The sequence below is a fragment of the Camelus bactrianus genome, chromosome 4 (genome assembly GCF_048773025.1).
Source record: "Camelus bactrianus isolate YW-2024 breed Bactrian camel chromosome 4, ASM4877302v1, whole genome shotgun sequence".
Taxonomy (NCBI): domain Eukaryota; kingdom Metazoa; phylum Chordata; class Mammalia; order Artiodactyla; family Camelidae; genus Camelus; species Camelus bactrianus.
The window spans coordinates 72,839,657-72,857,425 of record NC_133542.1 but is presented as its reverse complement, the minus strand read 5'-3'; the positions used below and the strand labels follow the sequence as shown (position 1 = coordinate 72,857,425).

At 52.0% G+C, this 17,769-nt stretch overlaps 1 protein-coding gene across 6 annotated transcripts in view; it reads right to left on the bottom strand.

Annotated features, from left to right (window-relative positions):
* Nucleotides 1-576: 576 nt before the first annotated feature.
* Nucleotides 577-17,769, bottom strand: part of FUBP3 (far upstream element binding protein 3) — a 47,924-nt gene continuing 30,731 nt past the window's right edge. For 5 of the 6 annotated variants that reach the window (XM_074362405.1, XM_074362403.1, XM_074362406.1 and 2 more), the window contains 11 exons: nt 16,795-16,899; nt 15,616-15,718; nt 14,482-14,582; nt 12,309-12,450; nt 8,356-8,516; nt 7,503-7,576; nt 7,077-7,157; nt 6,804-6,880; nt 4,263-4,334; nt 2,899-3,026; nt 577-1,919 (listed from right to left, as the gene is read on the bottom strand). In XM_074362405.1, coding sequence (XP_074218506.1) covers nt 1,911-1,919; nt 2,899-3,026; nt 4,263-4,334; nt 6,804-6,880; nt 7,077-7,157; nt 7,503-7,576; nt 8,356-8,516; nt 12,309-12,450; nt 14,482-14,582; nt 15,616-15,718; nt 16,795-16,899 — 1,053 coding nt within the window. In that variant the 3' untranslated portion in view covers nt 577-1,910. The remainder of the gene's footprint in view (nt 1,920-2,898; nt 3,027-4,262; nt 4,335-6,803; nt 6,881-7,076; nt 7,158-7,502; nt 7,577-8,355; nt 8,517-12,308; nt 12,451-14,481; nt 14,583-15,615; nt 15,719-16,794; nt 16,900-17,769) is intronic. The other variant, XM_074362407.1, reaches the window with a different exon arrangement.

The window sequence follows — 17,769 nt, the reverse complement described above, 5'->3', positions numbered from 1 at the left end:
CTCTGTCCAGCTCTTCCAGCCAGCCAGCGAGCACGGCGGGGCTGGGGGGCAGGCGCGGCCGCGGGCAGCTGCAGCAGACCGGGGACAGAAGCAGCAGCCGCGCGTCCGGCCCATCAGGCCGAGACCGAGACCGGATCGCCGGGCTGGGTGCGCCCCGGCCTGGGGGCCGAGCTGACTCAGGGACAGGAAAGTGCGCCGATCCCCACCGCCTCCCGGGACTCCCTTCAATGAATCTTCCAGCTCCACTTATGATGACAGCACCTCTGCGCCAGGAAACTCGGTATTGACTTCTTGGTGTCGCATCCACATCAAGAGACACGTAGATGTGTCAGGTGAGAGCGACGAATGGTAACCAAGGCTCTCAAGACAAACTGTCAGACTCTACGAAGCCATTCAAAGAAAATTAGCTTAATGATGGCGACGTAGCTGGTGGCGCTCCAACTAGGTGGGGCCGGGGCAGCGCAGGGCGAGGGGCTGGGAACCTGCGAGCCGGGCTCATGTGGTGGTGGCGGCGGGCAAGGGCGGCGGGGTGGGGGTGGGGGGACACACGCGGACAGAAAGCAAACAGACTGCAAATACTCGGCCCACAAGATGCCTTGTGGAAATTTTATTACGTAGAGTGTAAAATGAATTGTCAGTCAAATAAAAAGAACACTTTTTTTTTAAAACATCATGCATAACATTTTCCAATTGCCTTTTTTAATAGTTAGACATTTCAAGCATTATAAGGAAAACAAGGAGAAAAAAACCTCAGAAACTCTAACTTCAGTACATCTCAAACGGAATGTCCCTCAGGTCAATTGAAAAATGCAGGAAAAAATATCTTCAATTCCGTTTTTCTTTCCTTTAAAAATACATGTTATCTGTACAAGATACACTACAGTAAACACTGGAAATCATATCCCTTTTATTAAATCAAAATTATTTAATTCATATTGTGGTTAATACTATTTATTCATCTAGTTAATTTGACAAATATTAAGAAAATATTTAAAAGAAAAAAGCAAAAAACACCTTGGAATTAAAAAATAGTTACTACATTTTTATGCGGTTTAATGTTCCACAGTGTTTGTTAAAAGTTATACTGAATTTATTTTTAATATTAAAAATAACAGTATTTATATTCTGAGAGAATAGAGAAAGGTTTTTTGTTTTGTTTTTAAAACAAGCTTGGAGGTCTTAGATACACAATTGCAACTGGTAATGGAGACATTAAAAAACGTCTGCTAAACACACGAACACACTTTTATATTATTACCCCTTTAGAACTCTAGAAATTATACAAACCCTATAAAATGCCCCCTCCCAATCCCTGGTGGACAGCAATACAATTATCTGTCTCAATTCAGAATTCACATAATTAATTACAATACATAATAGTTCAGTTTTTTAAAAAATGCAATAAAACCAGACAGCCAAGATACAAGAAATTAGAAGTAAAACATTTAATGAATTTACACATTTAAGAATATTTAAATACTGTTCAAAAAATTTTTAAAAGAAATTTGTTACAAACCACCTAAGACTTCCAAGCCACTTTCTGTTGCAACAGAAAAAACTGTAAATAAAAAGACATGCAAAACAAAACAAAACAAAACAAAACAGAACAAAAACACACCATGTTGAAATGTCACTGCTCTGAGGCACATTCTGGTGCCTGAATTTGCAGGTATTGCTCCAAAAAGAATCCCAGAGCTTACACACTTGAAGTAACAAACAAAAATAACGAAACAAAGATTATCAGCAATTTTTAGTAACTAATTTTCCCGATTTTTAGAAAAATTCTGTTAATCTAAATATAGTGTTTCACAGAACAAAAGTTCTTCAGAAAATTTGCAAATCTAAAAACCTGTTACAAATAGGTTTTGCTCATGATGATCTCAGGGGCAAAGGAGCCGAGGGTCACCGTCCTACTGTTCCTGCAGAAGGAAGGGGGAGAGGAGTCAGTCTGGTGGGTGGCAGGTTCTGAAGTGCTGGCCTTGCATCTGGGGCTTTGTCTGCAGTGAGGTAACACGTCGCCCTCTCCCCTTGGCCCCACAACAGGCGTTCACACGTGCTCTTGCGTGTGCACGCACATGCACACGTGCACCCCCCCCCCCCAGCACCTTCCTGGCACCACTTCAAGGGGTCTGGCCTGGGCAAAACCTCTCTTGCACAGGAGGCTCTGGGGTGTCTCCTTCCACAGGGATGCTGGGCGGGAGAGGGGAGCGAGTGACACTTCTCCTCTGTCACCCCCAGGCCTGGCACCTGTTCCCACCGGGCCCAGGCACAGAGGGTCAATCTGGCAGCGAGGTGACCGACTGGCTTCGGGCTGTCTGTAGGGACCTGACTGGCATCAGGTCATCTGAAATACGGCCTGCGGTAGCTCTCAGCCTTCTTCCCTGCATTCGTAAACCCGTCCTCAGCGCCTGACTGGAGAGGCCTCCAGGACCCAGCCCCGCTCCTGCCGCCCCTCACCACTGGCTGAGGGCAAGTGTGACAGCCTGGCCACACTGCCCTCTTCAAGGACAGTGCCGGGGAGCGGCCTCCACAGTCCACTCGCAGTGCCATGCCTGCCCGGGGCCAGCTAGGCGTGGCACTCCTATTTATTATTGGGGACTCAGGTCCAGAGGGAGAAACTGAGTGCCTCTCGGCACTTGGTCTGGGGTCCGGATGTGAGGGAAGATCAGGCACTTCCTTGGAGGGGCTGCCCAACCACTTCTGCTCCCACCTGGCTCAGCCTTGCTCTCCCTGGGGGGCGGGGGGCCGGGGGGCTGTGCTGAGCGGGCCGGGCCCGAGCTGTCCCTCCACAGCCCGGGGGGGCCCGGTGCCCTTGCCCTGGCATCAGGAGTGCATAGAGGCCTGGGGGGGGGGGTACTGGCTGGGCGGTGGCAGCGGTGTCACTAACGGGCTACGGACCTGGCCGTGGGCCTGAGCTTGCCCCAGCGTCTGCCCGTAGAAAGCGACCTGCTGTCTGTAGTACTCTGCCCAGGCCATCGTGTAGTCCGGCGGCGAGCTGGCCTGAGGAGCGGCACCGGCGGCGTGACCTGATCGACAAAGGGAAGAATGGGTTATCGGGAGCAGGGATGCACTTGTGGGAGGCAAAGGACACTGTGAGCCGGGAGGGGTCCCTTCCCAGACACTCGGAGAGTCTGGAACAAGGGCCCGGCGCACAAGCTCTCCCTCTGGACGTCGGCCAGACGCCAGAGCAGTGGTCTGCCCAAACGCTCGCCGCAGGAAGCGCTGCTGGCCCTCCCTCGCTGGGCCCTGCTCCCCTCCTATAGGACTTTCACATGTCTCCTCTTTTCAGTCACTTCTCCGCGTGTCTGCCACCCTGCCTGCTCCCAGTCGGTGCCCCAGGCAAGAGGGAGAGAGAATCGGGGTGGGGGGGGGAGAGGGAGTGCTGGCTTGTGTGTGCGCCTGAGCAGGGCGTCCCGCCCCAAGGGGGGCTGGAAAACTGGCCATGGGGACTTTCACCAGGTGCTGCCGGTGACGATGACCCCCTGACCCTCACCCTGGCCCCAAGATGGACTCTCCACCTGGTTAGGATCGCAAACACCAGGGTGAACATTGCTTTGACAGCCTTTGACCTGAGCTCTTCCAGTCAGCAAGTGACATCCTTCCGACTCAAGACATGTGAGCCGGCTCTTCCAGCAGCACCCTGTGCTCTGGCTCAGTGGTTCTGGAACGCACACAGAGGGCTTAGCGCTAATTTTAAATGATTCGCTTGGGGTTTTTTTGTTGTCGTTTGGTGGCTGTTATTAGGTTTCCTTCTTCTCTTTTTAAAGAGACTGGTTAAATTAGGAAAACTGGCAGAGTTAAGAAAAAGAGCTTTCTATGGAAGACAAACATACACCTCAGCACCCACTGCCACTCCAGACCCCTTCCTCTGAGTTTCACCACCTCCCTCCCTTTCACCTGTCCTGAAATGGCAAAAACAGCCAGGCAGTGGCAAGACAGCAAGACAGTGGAACAGGACTCCCAGCTGGTCTAAGTCCTGACCAAGCAGTTTTAAGGCTGGGACTGTCCCCGAGTCTAGATGCCAAGCCCACTTCCAGGCCCTGTGGAGTCCAGAAGAGGGAGAAGACGGAGGAGAGAGGACAATAATGTGTGTGTCTCCCCTGACAGACACACAGCAGGGGGGTGAGGGGAGACACTGAGATGGGAGTCACACAGGGAAAGTGGTAAAGAAAAAAGGTGACAGGGAAGCACAGATAATTAAGTCTACAGGATTGGGGGCTCTGTGACTGGGGACCTGCTGTCAGGAAGGCCAACGCACTCACTCTGTTTTTTGTAATAGTCTTCCCAGGCCTTGCTGTAGTCGGACTGGCTGCTCTGCGGCTGGCTCTGCTGGCCTGTGCGAAGAACACAAAAGCAGTCAGGCCTTCGGGCTGCCGGCCCGGCCCCCAGCCCAGCAGACTCCAGGCCCTGCTCTGCACTCACTCACTCGCCCCGGGGGCCACTCCAGACACTGTGGCCTGGGAGGGAGAAGGCAGCAGGCCGGCTGGGGGAGCCAACAGGTCCACACCCAGGAGGGCCTCTGCCCAGAGTGACGGGGGAGGGTGAAACCAAGCCCCCATGAGCTGGCTGGGCAGACTGCCGCCACGGAAGGGCAACTAGCGGGAAGAGCCTCAACTCCCCTGAGACAGGGACCTGAGCGGCCTGTGAGCAGAGCCCTGAGGACCAGAGTGTTATCTGAGGCTCCCTGGATTGGCCTTCAAACAGGACAATGGATCCAAATGGTGCTGACCACTCCCTTCACCTGGCCCCTCTGTTCAAAGGCTGACGGCTCTACCTGTGGACAAGGACAACTACAGGAAACACGCAGGGAGAGTGTCCGGAGACTGTGCTCAAGGTGACGACAGAAGATGAGGTACACACAGCAGAGGGGCTGACGCCACGACGGGCACCGGATCCCACCCAAGCCTCGCGCCTGTCTGGAGGGGGAAGGCGGGGACGTGTGCGTGGCTGTCTGCCTCCTCCCTGCATGGCTGGGGAGAGCTCTCTAGGGGCATCGGCAGAAAGGCTGGGGTGGGGGGAGCAGAGCATAGCACCCGCCCAGGGGCCTGGAGAGGGTCCAAAGACTGAGCACAGCGACAAGCCGGGACCTTTCTTCCGCCAAGGGCCCGCTTACATGTCCCCGAGAAGGTCCCCGCCAGTGTCCTTTCTTAGGTTAGAACAGTCCGTCTGCAGCAGGCGGGAAGGGCATGCTCACGAACACATTTCGTGGCAAAGTGTTTCCCCAAGTGTTAATTCACTGAGGACGGAGGAGGGCATGTGCGTGAGGACAGACGTGTGTGGGGCCGGGGAAGAAACGAGGTGGGGAGAGAAGGGGAAAAGAGCTCCCCTCCCCGCACTGGGGCAGGGAGGGACTCAGACCTGGCTGCTAACGACAGGAGGCCCTGGTTTTGGAGCAGGCTAGGCGCCGGCGATGCAGCCAAGAACTCCGCCCTCAATGTGGAGGGTGTGGGCCAGCGGGCTTTTCCTTCCAGACAAGATTTCACTGACCAAAACGACTTCTCCATTCCCCTGAATAAACAAAGCTCGACACCACAAAGGCTGGTGAAAGGTGAGAGAAAGCAGGCCTTCACTGAGTTTTCTCTCTGAGCCCATCTGCCTTTGTCGACTCTGGGCCTGCCTGGGCCTGAGATGGCAGCAGGGCCAGCTCTGCAGAACCAGCCCCCGGAGTCTGTTTCCCCTCAGGGAGATGGATGTGCCCACTGGGGCTCTGACGGAAAGCCTCCCACAGTCTGAGGCCATGGGCACGTGGGAGCTCAACCCCGGCCGACCCCCACCCAAGGGTGAGCTCTGATCTAACGGGAGGAAACAAAACACGCCCCGACCCTGGGGAGAGCGAGCACAGTGAGATGGGGGTGAATCTAGGTGGTGCACACGGTTCGCGGTCAAGCTCTGTAAAATACTCTGTATGCGTAAGATGTTTCGTAAAAAATACTGCAGAAGAGAGAAAAATACCACCATGCAATTTCATAGCTCGAAGGTGCTTTAGAAATCAAATCCAAACTCTTCACCCACAGATGGCAGAACTAGAGCACCAGAGAAGGGGGGGACGCACCCTGGCTCAGCCCCTCATAAGCAAAGCTGCAACATGCGTGAGGGAGCAGCGGATATGCTGAAGGGGGCTCTCAGATTGGAATGCTGGCACTTCAGTCAAGAGAACCTAAGGGAAGCTTTTTGCTTTGTTTTTGGTTTTTCTGGAAGGCTGTGCAAGATGGGGTCCACCAGCAATAAAACCCCACAGTGACTCCTGAAGCCCATGTGGGGGCCAGAGAGTGGGGACGGTCAGACTCCAAGGAGGGCTGTCCCCTTTACAACCAGTTTTCCTGGGGAGGTGTCACTCTGCAGAGCCAGTTCTCTGTGTGCTTTCTGAAATTCTGGGGATAGAAAGACTCCCTTCCTAAGGTGGTGCTGGATAGAAGACAGGGAGAAGGCCCCCTGAGGCCAGAGGAGGGGAGTGGGGGGCGGGCACCGATCAGGCAGGGACTGCTTGAAGGTGGAGGGCGAGGTGGGGGGGTGGCGAGGAGGGGAAGGAGGGACTCAGGTCAAACCACACCCTCAGGGAATGAGTGACAGAAGCCCGCAGCTCAGAGCAGGAAAGAGAAGCCAGGAAAGAAAGGTCTGAGAAGGTGGTCCAGGAAACAGCCAGCCCCCTGTCCCTGCCCAGCTGGAGAAGTGCACCCCTCCTCCCCCAGCACAGGGCCCCTGGTGGCTCCTGAGACCTCAGGAGACCCCGTGACACCTCTGGGGAGGGACCCCATGCATCTGTCTGCAGGCCAAGCAGCCCCACCTCCTCCCCAGTCACTTACTTGGAAGCTGCTGTGTGGGCTGCTGCCATGCCTGGTAGGTGCTGCCCCAGCCCTGGGTCAGAAAGGCCGGAGGACCGCTGTGGAGGACAAGAGCCACTCAGTCCCGTGAAGGCCACACCCCCTCACCTGGGCCCACCTCCCCTCACCCACCTCCCCTCTCACCCCCACCCCCAGGCAGGCACAATGGTCTCTGCTGACTGTGGCCAGGTGACACCCCTGGCCCCACCTGCCCCCACCAGCACTGCAGGGGCAGAGTGAGGGCAGGTGACCCACCTCACAGGAGCGCTGTGGGGGTTTCCGTTCACTTTAGCAGCAATGTTTGGGAAGCACCCTGAACTCCTTGGAGGGAAGGTGCTAAAGAAAGTGGAAACCAAACAAAGGCAACAGCTGAAGACCTGACAACAGAAAGGCTTTTGCAAAAAATCCACCTTTCCCCCGATCCAGCCCTGGGGTGGTGAGTTCCCCTTGGGGAGGCTGGAGGCAACCAGAAGACCCTCTGCCCTCCGGGAGGGTGCTCACGCCTGCACTGGCCAGGGAGTGCCAGAGAGGACCAGGGACCACTGGTGAGAGGTAGAGATGAGTCCTGCCCCCCACCCAGGGCTCTGGCTTTTGGTGGGCAGTCCTCAGAACAGGAGCAGGAAAGGAGGACCTCCTGGGCGGGAGTGGATTCATCCGATCAAGACTGGTGCGGAGACTCACTTCTGATGAGGCGCGGCAGGTGGCTGGCTGAAGGGGCTCTGACCAAAGGCTCCAGGCGCTCCGAGACCGGTACCCTGTTGTGGGCACAGAGGGAACTCTCACCTCCTGCCGGCTGCACCTGTGTGCTCTGCCCAGGCCCGCCCCAAGGCAAACCACAGCTTTCGGGGAGACGGAGACAAGCAAAGTGAAGACACCCTAGGGCACTCACACTAGCCTTCCTTCCCCATGGTGGGCTTACGTGCAGAAATGGCTTCTGCCCCGAGTGACGGTACCACCATGCAGCCAATGCTGGCACCACCACAACTGCCCTAGCATGTCACCCTGGGGGTAGGGACCAACCTGCTTGACTCTCCCGTCAATTTAGGCTGGCCCATGGCTCTTTCTGCCATTCTACGTCCCCTTTGAGGTGAGCAGTGGCCAATCTGTCCTCCATCAACACTCCCTTTCTTTATCTGCTTTGAGGTGCCTGAAACTAAAGCCAGAGTCAATGAAAGCTGCCTGCAGGGCTGGCCGCCAGGGCAAGGCCAGTCCGTGGGAGTGCAGGGGTGGTGCTGGGGAAGGCTGCTGCCCCAGCTGTTCATCTAAGCCTGCAGGGCCACGGCTCTGGGCCTGAGCTGCGGTGGCCTAGGTGAGTTCGGCCAGAAGGCTTCCTTCAGCGCGACTGGGCCTGGCCCTGGCATCCCTGGGCCCCGACCGTCCCCCTCAGCCAAGTGGGAGGGGGCTGCTGCCCTCATATCACGTGAGGACTGAAAGGCACAGGAAGTACAAGGTTCTGGGGAAAAACAGGTACCTTGGACATCCAAAAGAAAGTCCAGCTATCATTAAGCCAGTTGGGGAAAGGACCAGTACGTACGCCAACTTTCTCATCTATGAGATGTCTGGCCACCTCGATCTGCTGAGGGATCCCCCTGATGGTGAATATCCGCAGGTTGGGGTCGGTGTTGGGAGGGGGGTTCCGCTGCAGCTCCACATGTGCTCCCGACTGCTGGTTTATGCTCTTGATGTTCTCGCCCCCTGCGGCCGGAGGACACAGACAGGAGAGTAAGTGGCAGCCGCGGTCAGCCCCGTGGTCTCCGGCACCCCCCCACAGGGGGAGGGGCGGGTACTTGCCGCACACCCGCGCCTGTCCTGACAGTAGGCGTGTACTTTCTAAATTATTTACTTTAAAACGGTTCTAACAAAACCCATGACTGTCTCATTTGTAAAACCAGGCTTATGAAGTTAGGCTGGTCCTTCTCTCTGAGCTAGGCTGAGGCCACAAACGCTATATGGCACTAGCTGGTCTCCACCTCGGTGTCCTGGAGAGGCCTGGAGTGGCCCACACAGATTTGCACACAGTGGAACTCAGCCCTTGGACGCCAGCTCCGGAGCTCCCAACCCGGCCAGAGGCCTCAGCCTGGGGAAAGCACTCCATCCTTCTCAGCACAAGAAGGGCGACCTGATGGCCCCACCATGGCACAATGGGGGCCTTCAGCCCCGGTGTGGGCCACCGCGCTGCTGTCTCCCTCCCTCCACAGGTCAAACAGGCTGCCACAGCCCCCAACAACGCCCAGAGCCCACTCGGGCCTTTAATATCCCAACCTGTCACTTCTCAAGTCTCTGCCTCCTCCGCTGGGGGGACAGGTCTAGACAGAGAGGCAGCCGGAGGATGGGGGTCACAGAGGCCTGGGTGGAGCGGGGCTAATGAAAATGTAGTTGGATCCTTTGAAAAACCTGTGAGAGTCCCAGTCTCTTAACGAAATTTGTGTAACAAAAGCTCCACCAGTTTAACAATGGTTTGATTCTTCTTTTCAAATTTCACAGAACTTACGGATCAGCTCTGCTCAATCAGGGCGGGGGAGCCACAATACGAGGAAAACTTGCAGCACGGAGTTTTACAATCTGTATAAAATCTGGTGCAGGGTACCAGGGAGCCCCAAAAGAAAGACTAAAGGCCAGTCTCTGTGTCATCCCCTCCCCACCCAGAGTCTAAACTAACCCCAAATGACACTTGCCATTTCACTGGAACTCGTCCACAATCCTTCAAACACTCCAACCTGCCTTCCACCCGCACTGCTGGACAGCCACGTCTCAACACCCCTCCATGGAGGAGGTAAGTAAGGGGCACCAAGCGCAGGCAAGCCCGCATCTCATCTCATCTCATCTCATCCTGAAAGCACGATGGGGCTCTGCAGGGGTCAAGAAGCAAAGAGGAGCCTGGGTCCAGCCGTCCTTCCTGAAGGCAGCGCAAGTGGCCCTTACACGGCAGGAAGGAAACCAGGAGATGCTGGCATTCAAGAAAGCTTGGTTCAGTGTCGGTTTGGGTAGTTTAAAATTTAAAAGCAAATTAAAAAAAAAGAAAAAAAGAAAAAAAAATCCAGCCGACCAAAGTACCGTGCGCATGATTTTCTTAAGAGAACTGCTCCAGTTAAAGACAAGTGTCCTTACATTTTCCACCTTGAGCAAACACTGGTCACGGGGACAGCGCTGGCCAAGGTGGAAAGTCACACCGTCTTCAGCAGCTTCGCTTTGCTTCCAGGTACGTGCAGGCACCCCCTCCCCAGCCCTGTAACTACTGATGTTTGCTTGTCGGTTGTGAATTTTATCTTCTTTGCATCATGAAAAGCAAGCAGCTTCGCTCCTGAGCGAGCGTTTTGGGGGAGCAACAAAGAGCTAAGAACACACGGAGCCGTTTGCACTGCACACCCAGGGCCCGAAGGAATCCTCCACCTCCACCCAGACCACTGGGTCAGCGAGGCAAGAGCACAAAAGGGCATGCATGTCTGAGACTGAGAACCCCAAGGGCCCGGCCAAGTTCCCTCCATCAGGCACTTGGACCAGCAGCTCCACAGACTCTCCCCTGAGGCCCTGTGCGCATGCTAATAGGGTGAGGAGGTACTGCAAAACTGCACGGGGCCGGAAGGAGTTAATTTAAGTTCATCTTCCTTCAAAATGAGGTCACCAGCTTGGCACATGGTGGCTGTCTACAGACACATTCAGCAGCCTGCTCCATTCTTTCACCTGACGAGGGGCAGAAGCGACTCACCAGTGGCCCCCCGGCTGGACGTGAAATCGTAAAGCAATTAATCAAACCTGCTAAAAGGCTTGGCTGACAAGTGCGGGGCTGGCCACACTATCTGTCACTATTGCTGTATTTATCATGGAAATCCAGCAGGGGCCCAGGGAGGCGCAGCGTCTGTCCAAGGCTGGAGCCGGGGGGAGCAGGCCCTGCCTGCGTGTGGCTCCTCTCACCCACGCACCTTTCCCAAAGGGAGACCTCAGACCTGCCCGTTGGGGGAGGGGGTTATAGAAGGACACCCCCACCCTGAGCCCCCCATCCCAACACAACTTCCTGGACTTCTGGAGGCTGCTCCTGGAGCACCAGGACACAGCTTCAGCTACTGCTCCATTCTGTTGTCACTGCCTCTGGGGATCACTTAAGATAATGTGGCAGAGGACAAACTAAGAGAAACTGTCACAGTGAAGACAGTGAGGCTCTGCCAGGTCTAAGAAGACATTTCACACGAAAACCTGACAAAATGTCTCAAAAGGCTCGGAAACCTAGGTCTGATTCTCAAAGTATACGCATCAACTGGATTTAACAGCATGGTGCCCCAGATGCTGGTCCGGGTGGCACGTCTGGCTCAGCACAGCACTTGGGCAGCTGCCAGTATCCATCAAACACCTCCCAGCACGCACACCCTGCCAGCAAGTTACAACAAACCCACACTGCTTCTATCACCTCTGAGAGGTTAATAACCCAAGGGTCGCACAGATACAGGAGAAAAACATTATAAAAGAGCGTAAAACACACACTGTCCAAGTGGGGCTGAGTGCAGATTCCGGGAGGTGAATGAGGGACAGGAGGAATCCAACCCCGTGCCAGCTCGTGAGGACGTGCCCGGCAGGCTCAGCGCTCTGCTGGTGACGGCGTTCCCAACCACACTCTGTCCGTGGGATGCCAGCACCCCTCCAACAGCTAAAGATGTCTGGTGAGCACAGAAATTGGGGAAACTCCAGGGAGAAGACTGTGTTTATTTCTTCCATAGGTTGTTAAGTACACATGGAGGGAATAAACAGACAAATACAAAACCCAAGGCCAACTCTAGTTTCCTGCCAGCTTAGAGGGCAGTGAGGCCAAGCCCACTGCTCCCGTGTCCTGCTCTCCCGCAGCCTCTGGGGCCCAGGGCCAGCCCAGACAGACCAGCAACGAGGGCCTAGAAACCTGCCTGCTCCCCTCTGCCTCTCCTGAAGGATGGGAAAGAGCCACATTAGCCATTAACGAGGGTTTCTACCTAATGTTCTCTGAAATGCCTAGAAACAACTAACAAATCAATTTTTATTTCCCTCCACAGGGTGTCTGTTACTCATGGTGAATATGTTGAAAAAATAAAAACCATTTTCATGTGTCGTGTCAATAAAGACCAAACATCCAAATCCAGGAAGGAAAAAAGTGACGCACTTGTCAGAAAGCAATCTCCACCTGGGGAAATTATCTTAACGGTTCCTCTAAGTCCCTTGGAGGTGAGTTAACCGCCAATTAGTCGATCGACAAACATTCAGAGGCCCCTCATCTTGTGCAGAGTGCCTTTCAACAACCCCATCTGCTGCTCACACGTGGTGATGAAGCCACTGCTCTGCCCCATGCGCGGGAAGACCAAGCAAAAGAGGGTTCCTGTGGAAGGCAGCTGAGGCCCCAGACCTGGCCCCTTAGCCAAGTGCAATGAACAGGATGAGCCTCCCGCTTTAAGATATTACATGTGGCCCGTCTGCTCTCGGGTCAAACAGCTGGAGGGGGGACGGCAAACCACAGCAGCTGCCTCTTACCTTTGCCTATGACGAGGCCACACTTATCTGCCGGCACCGTGTATGTTATCTCCTGGATGCCACCAGGGGCTCCCACGCTCCAGTCACCACGGCCACGGCCTCTTCCTCTCGCTACTGCCAAGCCCCCAAAGCCATCTCTTTCCTGGGAAGGAAGCAGAGCTCAAGTTATGATTTCTGCCACTGCCACCAGCACTGTTTTTTTGTCTCCAGGGAGGAGGTTAAGTGACAGGATGTAATCAATGGCACGCATTAGAACCTGAGCACCTTTCCACATTTCAGATTCTGAAGTGTTCTTCAAAACCAGAATTAACACAAATCACAGGCGTATTCAAGGAGACATGTGCAGATAAATGCATGTGGTTACATAAACAGAACAAATATACACAACTAAAACAGGCAGTCAGATATAAATTTCTAAGTCTGGAGCTCAGTGCCCTTATCCCTTGAGTTTTAATTACTGGGCCCTCACCTACAGGTGTTGGATGGTTTTCCTCTCGATGCTGAGGCTGCCCTTCCCTGTGGCTAATGCATGCTGGGCCTACCAGAAGCCAGATATTAGATGCTGAAGAACTATGAGCTTTTGAAAGTGACACATTAAGCGGCAACGTATGACATCTGACCCTCCCCCGACAAGTCTGCTATAAAGAACAATCCAGACACTGCTGTGAGTCAGAACACCTTGCAGTCCAACCAGCAAAAGAATAAAAGGGTTTTAAAGAAAAACTGGTTGCCCCACTTCCCAAAACAAGGAGGAACAAGCCAGGTGCTTCGGCCTGTGGTCCAGGGCTGGAGAAGTCTGACTCATTCTCACACTGCTTCCCCACAGAGAGCAAAATCCACACCCAACGCCTAACAGAGGAAGACTCCTTTCATTCAAGGGTGACACATCTCATTCCAGCCTTGGTCTAGCCTTGGTCCTCTGAGTCACACTGGAGCTGCAGCATTTAAAATCGTTTTAATGTTGAGGGTAAACCTGGGCTGAGAGCTCCTTCACGGTGAAGAAAAATGTTGGGCAGAACCTATTCCTGTCCATTAAGGGTAAACCGAACATTTACCTAGAATCTAACCCAGTGGAAAGCCGAGCTAACTGGAGTGCTTTCTGACACACTCTGCTTTTATGAGCAACAAATGACAAGTCGACGAGGTACTTTTCAATATCTGTGTTAAAACACACGCACACAGCCAACGTTCTGGGTATGCTGCAGTTTCTCTAAGACAAGGCTGTCTCCTAAACACCTCACAGCCTTTGCAGCTCTGGGTTCATCAATTCTCACAACTAAAAAGGACGTTAGCATCAATTAGTCACCCTCTCCTGAACTTCTCTAAGAACTGCCTGGGACTGTACGTGAAGCCCAAGCACTCTCTGGGATACTGTGATTCAGGAGATCTGGGGTGAGGGTCTATAAATCTGTAACTTCAGCAGGTACCTCCCCCACCCCAGGTGACTTAGGGAATCACATACACCACCTGGTACAAACTACTTGGTTAGCTGCTAAGAAAACTATGCCAAGAGGGGTTCAAAGGTTTGCCTAAGATCACATGAAAAACAGCAGAGCTGGGATGATCTCCAACCTCTTGCTTCTTTCTTCAGCTCCCATCATTCTCAGACTTTCCTTGGTCCTACAAAGCTGGGGGACACACCATGCCAAGCCACCACCAGTTACAGTGGTTCCCCAGAGCAGTTCACAGCGGGGACAGGTGGATCCTCACAGTATCACAAAAGCCGGCTCACACTCTAGAGAAAGATGTGCATGGAATCAAGTGCATGAAGACAGTTTTAAAAACTTGGAGGATCGTGAAGTGCTTTCTAAAGCTACGATTAGACTTTACCTGTAGTTTATAACAGGGACACTCAATTGTCTGAAACGTGGCAATTTGCATTATCTCCCCCAAACAGTTTAAACAATTGTGAACTTACTGTGTAAAGAAAATCTAAATCCTAGGATGATAAAGACAGAAAAGTAATAACCTAGCAAGAGAAAAAAAGGCAGGAAAGAGACAGATGTTGAGAAGGCACTGGCTATAATCTTAGAGGGAGATAACTGACAAGAGCACTGGTTTCCAAAAATGTGACTTGAGAGGCGGGTGACTGCTTCACGGTGCTGCCCTGAGAGCGGGTGGCACTTGCTGCTTCTGCGGGTGAGAGAGCTCAACTCCAGAGAGCCAGACCCACCTGCGCTGTGAGAATAAGCTCGTTGATGGCGTGTGCTGCATGCTGGCACCGATCTGGGGGTCCCATGACCTGCGCAGCTCTCTCTGGACTGATGCCATCATCTGTGTGGAACAAGGTGAGAGACGGGATTAGGAAAAGCCCAACCTCAGAAGGAAACCAAGATCAATCTGATTTACAATCAGTATTCCCATCAGTACCAGAGGGGTGATAATCAGAATGTCACCAGAGGGAACTGGTGACCTTCACATGAAGAAGGGGGCTTTGAAGAGCCTGGAGAAGAACATGGTTTCGGACCCAGAGCTGGCAGCCATCTCCCCAACCAGGGTGTTGGGGAGTCTGAGGCCATGGTAGGGTGGAGGGTGCCTTGCTATGTGGTGGGGACTCCCTGGGACAAGCAAGGGTAGTACTGTGATGGCCACTCGATTAAACAGTGTTGCAGTGTGGTGACCAAAAACAAACGAACAAAAGCATCACCAGATTCGGGGAGACTTTTGGATAAGGAAATATATTACAGCCACATAATTTTGCATGGTCCATGTCAATACTCATTTCTTATGCAATTATATTTTAAAAAAGATATTATAGAAACTAAATTAAACTAAAAGTAAACAAAACTCAAGGAAAACAGAGTTGCGCCATGGCACTAATTTCTAAGTAGTCCATCATATTTTCTCCTCTTCAGAGAACTAAGAAAAATACATTGTAGACAGTTCTGCTCACGAAAGTAAACTTATAAAATTTAAAGAACTGTCCTTTACTCTAAGATTTTTTATGGTTTTAAGTTACCTTTAAAGTTATGAAATCAAAATAACAATTTTTTTTAACATCTTTATGTGGCACAATTAAAGGCTGGAAATGCTATGTTGATTTCCTCCAATTCTATCAGTCTAAAGGAAAAAAGAAAAAGGCCTGGAAACCCTCAGGCTAGAGTGTCCTGGCACAAGAAGGATGACCCGGCCAGCAAATCAAGTGAAGAAATGAGGGCCAGAGGAGAAACCCAGACTGAAAAGTTGCAAGAGAGAGGGAGAATGAGAGAGAGCACACACACGACGCGCTAGTTACAAAGCCCTCGTTCTGTGAGGTGCGTGTAATTCTTCATCATGCTGAGGACTTTCAAAAATCATCAAAACCAACCTGGTTTGAACTGAATTCTCACACCGGCGTCGTTCTGGATCTTCTTGATCATCTCCCCATTCCTTCCTATTACAATCCCAACAGCAAACCTAGGCACAGACACCTAAGTGCAGAGAAAACAAAGCCTCATCAGAGCTTTTCTGCAGACCCGTCTCTTCTGCAAACCTGTTGTGTATATACAAACAACAACTTGATTTTTATTACAGTGCATTCCTGGAAATGATACAATAAAGCATATTTTTTCCTCTTAGGGGAAATATTATGTTTGATGACTACATTCCTGTGCATTAAATGCATCCAGTAGGTCTGAGGTTTGATTGAAAAATAGTTACAAAAGGCAAGTAAAACAAATATAAACCTGATAAAGATACCAAAAAAGTTTTAAGATTGAAAATTAAAATTTTATCTTCTAAGTTCTATGTAATAAGCATAAATATACTATACACACTGATTATACTACAACCCTTTAAAATGGTTTCTTTCTTCTCATTCTTTTATTGTGGTAAAATATATACAACATAGTATTTATCATTTTAACCACTTGTAAATATACATTTCAGTGGCATTAAATACATTCACACTGTTATGTAACCATTGCCAGTATCTATACCCCAAACCTTTTTCATCACCCCCAGCTGAAAACTCTATCTATTAAACCACAGTGTCTCCTTCTCCAGCCCCTGGTAACCGCTACTCTACCTTCTGTCTCTATGAATTTGCCTATTCCTCACATAAGTGGACCATACAATACTTGCGCTTCTGTATCTGGCTTATTTTACTAAGCATAATGTTTGTAAGGCCCATCTGTGCTGCAGTGTCTTATCAAGGATGCATTTTAACCCCATTCCACTTCATCAATATAACAGGCTTCCAAATTTGATACAATCACAATACAGATCACCATGAAAACCTGGACTTTGGTCTTCACCTGGGCAGTGGGATAAGCTTTGAAGCACAACCCCAAGCCAGGGGGGGTGGCCCCACTCCCTGAAATGCACATGCTGGCTGGCACCCCTCACTACAGCCGACAACCCCCTACGCCCCCACCGCCGGAAGCATGCGTACTTGCAGGGTTCTGCAGGTGAGACAAGCGTTAAACAACTTGCTCAAGGTTCAAGAGCAAGCAGAAGTGTGACTTACAGCCTCAAACTTGCCCGCTAACCTGTGACTCCAGCATACCTCTATACTGCCTCCTCCCAGCCGCGAGCTGAAGTCACCACGGGCGCCGCGAAAGTCGGCTTGCTCTTTTTCCCGGATGATCTCTAATACCATTTCTCTCGCTTGCTGTGGAAACACAGACACAAGGCATTATAGAGACCAGTATCCTGAAAACAGACTTGACATCAGGGGAACTTTCAAGATCAACCCCTTTTAAATTGGGCTTAAGGCCTCCAAAGGCACTCAGCTGCGGGAGAACTCACTATATTATTACCTTATTTTGACACAGGGCAGGCTGGCTGCCGGTGAGCAGTGTATCGTGTACATTAAACCTTAAATGACGTATTCTTTACGTTTCCCAAAATGTCCACACAGATAAGGGTTCACTGTCTTCTACACTACAGTTGGGTCAGCACATGAGCTGGGTCAGGGCTTGATTATGGTCGCCCCAACGTATTTCTGATATGCCATTTTTTTTCTAGCGAAAAGAGGGTTTTCTGAGAGCTCTGAATGTGGACGGCGCCACGGGAAAGAAGACCTCCCCAAGGCACCCCGTGGCAGAGGAGCTACGGGGAGGTAACGGGGAAAACCTTCCAGCGTCACAGCTCAAAGAGCTCTCCTACCAACTGGCAAACCTACCACCGCACCGACGGTCTCCAAGGCACATTCAGTGTCCTCTCCTCCAAGAATGCCCAGTCAGTCAGTCCACCCCGCCCAGACTAGCACCAGCCCCACGGGAACCTGGGCTAAGGAGCAGCCGTGCAGGACAACTCAAGGTCATGTGGGAACCCAGACTGAGTCCTGGTTCTGGAAAAACCAAACCAAACCAAGAAAACCCAAAACAGCAACGTCTTAGGACATTCGGAGAAAGCTGCATATGGACTGGCTCTAAGACGATGTTACAGGATTAGTTATTTTCTTAGGCCCGGTGTTACAGGAAGAAATTTTATTCTTAGGAGATAACACACTGCAGAACTTAGAGCTGGAAAGTCATAA